This window comes from Borostomias antarcticus (assembly GCF_949987555.1).
Source record: "Borostomias antarcticus genome assembly, chromosome: 10".
Classification (NCBI taxonomy): Eukaryota; Metazoa; Chordata; class Actinopteri; order Stomiiformes; family Stomiidae; genus Borostomias; species Borostomias antarcticus.
Window position 1 is genome coordinate 25,520,331 of NC_140243.1, and position 7,168 is coordinate 25,527,498.

Here is a 7,168-nt window from a genome sequence, read left to right on the forward strand (position 1 = left end):
AATTGGGAATCACGTGGACATGACCGAGAGGGGTGGGGGTTTTCGGTGGAGATGCGCGGTGGTCATTTTGGACCAACAGAACTGACCACTACAAGAAGAAAGAATCATTGGTGCCCCAAAACACCAGGGAAATAAAATATAACAGGGACTATTCTCAGGAACGCGGGGACAGCATGGCAGAAGGTATTTAGAAAATCCGTTTGGTTGAATAAGTAGGAACTGTTTCTTTGCATTGTCTTTCAGATTTTGGGTGATTCTTCAACGAATTGTACCCAGTGACCCCCACCTCTCATTGTTTGTGGGAACAGGTTCCCAGCCCCCTTTGTTTACCTCGCTCTCCCGCTTTGCCCCTCGCAGTTGACCATTTGCTTTTCAGAACATTTTGCGTGATCTGTGAGGAATACGCAACTCGCGGGGGGAAAAGGAGAGCCTTCTTAGGAGTCTTATTTTACTCAAGCCAGAACCGGCGAGATGGGTTCTGTTTCTAACCAGGAATTTACAGGTTGAGTATTGATAAGTTTTGTTTTGAGTAAAAGAAGGGGAAAATGTTGTGTTAGAAGTAGGCTATGTATTAGGCTGTGTTGTGTTTGTTGATTGGCGACTTGGAATTTCAAGAGACGTTGCTGACTAAGAAGTCGCTCCATTTTATACCTACTGATTGTAGACCTATTTAATTTATTCATTTTGAACCAATAGCCTACAAACGAATCGTCCGTTAACCAAGCTGCTTCTAAACTAAGCAAACAATCATCTAATGGTCGTGATCGTGTTTTGGTACATGTAGGCTACATGTTTTGATTAATTTCGTAAATGTAACAGTTTAACTCAGTCGAAGGCTATAGTTATCATACTTGATCTGGTGACGGAGGATGGAAACAACATGTTTTGATTGATTATGCCTTTAGGATTGCATGTGGTCTTAAAAGAGAAGCTACAGCTTGTACCCTGAAAAGTTTAAGCCTATGCATTTCGTAAATTCCTTTTTGTCCTCCCAGTTTAAAATCATGCTATTGCTTAATGAATTTCAGTAACATAATGTTTGAAATTACAGGAGTCTGTAAAACCGAAGATGACGAAGGACCGAGTACCGAGGAAGACTCGCAGTCCATCCACGGAGTCGGGGTGTGTAAATGGTTCAACGTGCGCATGGGATTCGGGTTTCTATCCATGACTAACCGAGAGGGCGTCCCGCTCGAAGCTCCGGTCGACGTGTTTGTCCATCAGGTAAGATCTACCTCGGGGCTGGAAGTGATGGGATCTTCATTTGGAAATTTTGCAAACTGAACTGGTTTATATGACCGAAGTCCAAAGCCTCTTCCCTACTACTAAGGGGACACGTGTTGCTGGTCGAAATGGAACTGAACATGTGACCTCGTGGTTGTTGAGATGATCTTTGATATTGTTAACCATCATGGCTTTATTTAGCCTAGGAAAACTGTAACCGCAATAAATGAATGCACATCTTACTCGATTAGCCTACACGCGGTAGATGCAATTTGGAGATTCAATTAGCCTATTTATCTTACTGATCAGAGCGCCAATTTAAGCCCTTCAAATAAGATTGTTGATTGTAAGATGCTTTAAGTGTTAACAACAGCTTGTCAATAGGCTCCCCTAGATGTCGTGATTCTGTATACCAGACATTATTATCATAGCTTATCTTCAAGTTACTTGGGGCCAAGATGGGAAACGTCTCCGTTCAACCCGGTTCAACCAGGTTAACCCACCATTGCACACAGTGAGGGGGGTGGGGCATACTTTCCCCTCGCAGTCGCCATGTGAGTGAGATCCCGCACCTCGTCCGATAAGATAAAAGCTTAGCATCTTGTTGCAGAAACCTCCTTTTCTCTGCTCATTCACTCTAGGTTCCTGTCATAAAGTGATTAAAGGCCCTGTCTTTACTGTCTGCCCTGGCCCCCAGTGTGTTAATGGAGACGGGGTGATTCTGGTTTTATCTTCCTCAACTTTCCTCCCCCACCCCCAACCGTGGCACACCCAAAGTGCCTTTCTTGTTTGTCAGCGTTGTTGTGTAAATGTCTATTTGAGCCCCTCCAATTGTTTGAGGGATTTGCAAAGTGATAGCAAGGAACGGCCTAGATTTACCTAGACCTTGCGTGAGGGGAAACTGAGTTTAAACTAGAGTTTATTTAGCTCGACTTCAGACCCACATCTATATTCACAAGCCTCACAAGGTAGTCTTTAGACCAGCAAACAATGCCAATAAACGACGCAGCTCGGATATTTCATTTCAAACCTTTATTTAAACTCGTAGGGCAATTGAGGTTTCACTCATTTGGATAATGCCGCCACTCTGAACCATATCCCTCTCTTTAGAGATCAGGAAGGGCCGTGTCTCCCCTCATTTCCTCCCCCTGCCATCTTTAAAAAATGGAAGCACGCGTGTCCACCGTGGCTGGAAGGGAGGGCTAGCGAAGGGGGCTTCTGCCCCGAAATTAGTGTCTGTGTGTCAGGGAGCGTTAACTCCTGGGGTCTGCTGGCCTTTGTGCAGGTGGACAATAGGACCAACCAATCCCCGTGAAGCCCCCCCTCTCGGCTGCGACAGAGCCCCTCTTTGTCCCGGCAATAATCCCATTGTCCTCCGCTGCGCTCTGATGTCTTTCTCTGTCCCTCCGTCCTCCTGTAACCTGCCCGGTGTCCCACCGTGGCTTTGGACCGGGACTCCGCCCCTACCTCACCATCAGGCTGGGTGGGTTGAAGGGCCATACCGGGGTGCTACCTCTGGACACATGGCATGTGCAGTTTGGGAGGGGGGGGGGGGCGCTTATAGGGGGTGGGGGAGGTCACACATGTGAGGGGAAGTGGGTTAACGGCCACTGTGACTGTCACACAATGGACCAGCAGACTATAAAGGGGACCGTGCTGCCTGTCACCCAAATGTTGTGGATGAGCAGTCGTGTCCCTCTGTGGCTCTCCGGTCGCCTTGGCGGCAGATGCTCCTCTCGTCACGTCGGAGGATTAGCTGTTGCCACACTTTCACTTCACGCCACCAAACTGATGCGTCGCCGCGGCGTTGACACTGATTTTGTTTGGCTGGTCCAGTCTGACAAAAGACAACTAGTGAGGCTCCTGATAAGGAAACTCTGAGATCTTATCGATATTAACCCCACTGTAACTACTCCTCAGTCCCTTACTGAAGTGATCTGACCACTGGGGTGGTCGTCCTTAACATGAAGCAAAGTCATTCACACTAGTTTATCCTCCAAGTTTCCCACTATGTAATTATGAGATCAAGAATCTACTGATATTACATTTAAATGGAATTGTCCACAGCATGGTGGGAATATGATAGCTTTCCTTTTCGGCTGCAGTTTTAACGCCATCCGGGCGTTCTTGTAGGGCTATCTTGTGTGACTCAAGCTGACCCTTGCCTTTACGCCCCATCCACTCATCCCCCCTTTTCTCCCAGAGAACACCTTCCTCTTGGGTCTGACCTCTCTCTGGTGAGGAACTCAGCCAGGCTCACCTGGGGTAGAAGTAGCAGAATGGAACTGGTAAATGGGCAGCACGCCAGATCATGTTGACTTGTTTTGATGTTGGCTTATCAATGCTCCAATTACATGCTACGACGACCGTTTCTAATCACTCTAAAGTGGTCGACCGTGAACGGGGAAGTTGTCTTATCCCCCGTCGATCCTGTCCACGCGCCGCGCAAGCTACGAGCGTCTTTACCACGCTCTCGTATATCGATCGCGCGCAAAAGTATCGCCATCTGCCGGGCCGGCCGATATCAAAGTCATTTAGACTGCGAGTGTGCCGCACGGTCGGCTTTATCTGCATGCCTCTCTGCCGAACAACCATCCATGGAATGTCCCCTTAAGTACCCCCCACCACCACCACCACCGTCCATCCCCCACACCCCACGCTCTCCCCCCACGTCCTGCACTGTGGTCAGTGGGTTGCTGGTGGATCTTTGTGATGGGAGCGGGCCGATGGGGGTGGGGACAGTGTGGAATGCTGCTCCTTGTCGGAGGGGGGATGGTGAAGGTTATACCCCATCAGGTTTACTATTCAAATGGGGAGAGGGAGGGAGAGAGAGAGTGAGAGAGAGAGAGAGAGAGAGAGAGACTAGAATTGAGCAACACAACCACAGACACTGGGGAGAACAAACAGACAGGCTGACAACAGAGGGATTTGTAGTGTTTATTTATGAGGTGAGACACAATGTTAACCTGAAACATTCCAGTCGCTAGATAGCTCCTATCTGATGCCGTCACTGAGGAGTTGAAGACATGTTACCGTTCGCAGGGGTCATCGCCTCCCCACGACGACTGGCCATTGTCGATTTGTTTGCCGTTGCTGCAAACTGTTTGAGATATTTAGATTGTGTTGCCGTTGATCATTCAGTAAAGCTTTCTCAAGGCAAAGGCCTAAACAAAGTAAACCCATAAAAGATATGTTCCAATACGTTGCAATACAGCATACCGTTCTTGTGAGGTCAACAATGGCCGCCGTTCAGTTATAGACCCGTAGTAGAAGTCTTCAGAGTGTCGGCAGTGTCCTCACAAGTTCTCTTTCTCTCCCGTTCAGAGCAAGCTCCATATGGAAGGCTTCCGCAGCCTAAAGGAAGGCGAGGCGGTAGAGTTCACGTTTAAGAAGTCGTCCAAGGGCCTGGAGTCCCAGCGGGTCACCGGACCCGGGGGCGTCCACTGTGTGGGGAGCGAGCGGAGACCCAAAGGCAAGAGCAGCGTCCAGAAACGCCGCTCCAAAGGAGACAGGTGAGCGCCCGTGTGTGTTATTATGCGTGCGAATAAACAAGGGAATTTCCCAATCCCACACGCACTGGTAATACTAAGTGTGTGTTACGAGTATTTCAGATTGGGGAATTCATCCATCCTGTAAGCGTGCATTCACTCGCATCTCCATACATTCATGCAAGCCCCCAAATCACCATCTAACAATGACGGCAAGCAAAGATCTAGTTTAAAATATAAAAAAATAAACAATTCTGCACATAACATTAATAGAGAAAGATCACCCACTTTCATACAGAGCTAAATGACACATACACACACTCCATAGGTGTTGGACATGTAGCCAGATGTTTGCCCATCTGCATTTGCTCAGTCAAAACATCCGTGGATATGAAAATGGTGTTTGTTTTTCTGTCTTACCCTGTATTCTCCCGGTTCCCCACCCCCAGCCCTGGTCCTAGCGAGGGTCACGCAGGCTTGACGTGTGACCCTGGATCAATAGCTGTTTAAAGCTGTCCCTTGTGTATTCACACCCAGAACCTCTCCCCTGCAAACCTCTTCCACCAATTCTGTTTTCTGGTTTTGGAACCTGAAGGAAAGATCTAGATCTAGACCCAGATTCAATAAACATGTAGCCTACACGAGAAGAAGTAGACAGAGATTTAAATGTCTTAAGATGTAGCGTTATTGTTTTTCAGTCATCGATACAGTGCAGGCTTGGAGGTGTATCATTGTGGCCCCCTGTCAGTTGTGATTAGAGCCAGTGTGTAGCGAGGGGAAGAGTGGAGATCGTTAGGGCCTCAAAGAGTCCTGGGAGGCCCAGCTGTGCTCAATACTTCTCCCAGGAGCATGCTGGTCCAAAGATGAGATATCATATAGCTTCATCCATTGGACAATAAAAGTTTGTGGTTTTTCTCGTTTATGATTATGGATGATTTTTGTTAAAAATGGAGGCAACGTGAGTTATGAGCCTGACATTATCTTTGACTGTGTTTAAGACTGTAGTATTTAAAAAAAACAAAAAAAAACATGCATGACCATTTACTCACGCTGCGTTTGATCGGCCACCTTAGTTGGTATATATCACACAGGGAGGCAGTCGAAAGCTCCTCTCCGTTTAATTGATAACAGATGTTGGAGCCTGAGAGGCAGGGGCAGAGGTCACTGTTGCCATGGTGACGCCATATGAGTAAATGCAGGGGGTTTGGGCTGGGATGGGGTTGTAGGTTAGAGGACCGGGGGTGGGGGTCAGAGTTCGGAGGTCATTACTGCAGATTTTTTAGACAAAGGGCCAGGGCCACTTCCCCTTCCCAGCGCATGCCCTCAGATCGATGGTGGGCCCGGTCCAGCTTTTGTGACGGCCGACCTTGATGCCTCTCTGGATCTAACCGCCGGCGCTACAAAGACCCGGACCCTCATCTGCCACGCGAGCAGGCCGCAGCGGTGACCGCCCCCACGCCCACTACCCATCTGTCAGCCGCCCGCACGCGTGGCCATTCTATGGGCTGTGTGTTTTAACATCAGCCTTTGATGGCAGCCCTCACGGCTGCTGTTTACACCTCCCTGGGCGGACTGCTCTGAGCGCTGAATGAGGAGGAAAGGGATTTCTCCTGCTAGTAGAGTGAAATGGGGAGAGGGACTCATTTGTGTCTGGTAGAGCAGATTGAAAGGGCGCACTGTTAACATAAACACGTACTGAAACATCAATATCGTGCTTGACCCCTGCAAATGTTGAGACACGGATCATCTACCTGTTGTAATATAGATGATCAAATCTGATTCAAATGACTGGCATTTTTGTGCTGATTATGGCCCCGATAACTTTATTTCTGATCATTTCCAATTAAACCAGAACTTTTATTGAAACTATTTTAACGCGCCCTCTTGTGCCCTCTTGTGGGCTACCTGTGACAGTGCATCCCAGAGCACATCAGTGACCCGTTGTTCTGTTCCAGGTGCTATAACTGCGGAGGTCCGGATCACCATGCCAAGGAGTGCAAGCTGCCGCCGCAGCCCAAGAAGTGCCATTTCTGCCAGAGCATCGCCCACATGGTCGCCAACTGCCCAATCAAAGCACAGCAGTCCTCGCCAGGTTCTCAGGGAAAACCCTCCTCTTTGAAAGGAGAGGAGGAGGAGCATGGCCCCTCCCCCCCACCCCCCGAGGCTTCTGATTGAACGAGCAGGAGGAGAGGAGGAAGCCGGGGAACCACAGAAGCCAATCAAACTGCTTTACTGGAGAAATGGACACGGGTTCCTTTCTTAATCTGTTGAGCTGCTTTTGGAACTACCTCAGGTTGATGAAAAATGTTATCATGAAGAATGTTGCTGAAGTTTTGTTTTTCTCGGTGTAACACTCAGGAATACTGTTGTATTATTGCACTCAGGAAATATTTTAAATGTATTAATCACTGCAACTGATTGAGGGGTTTAAGATTGTAATGACCTTTACCATATCA

General features: G+C 48.3%; 1 protein-coding gene across 1 annotated transcript; it reads left to right on the top strand.

Moving 5' to 3' along the window:
* Window positions 1-471: 471 nt before the first annotated feature.
* On the top strand, window positions 472-6,887 carry lin28aa (lin-28 homolog Aa; the record flags this gene model as incomplete). The annotated part of the gene is made up of 4 exons (XM_084443990.1): window positions 472-502; window positions 1,052-1,224; window positions 4,549-4,736; window positions 6,668-6,887. The coding sequence occupies 4 exons, from the start codon at window positions 472-474 to the stop codon at window positions 6,885-6,887; spliced, it is 612 nt and encodes a 203-aa protein (XP_084300116.1).
* Between the last annotated feature and the right edge of the window lie 281 nt (window positions 6,888-7,168).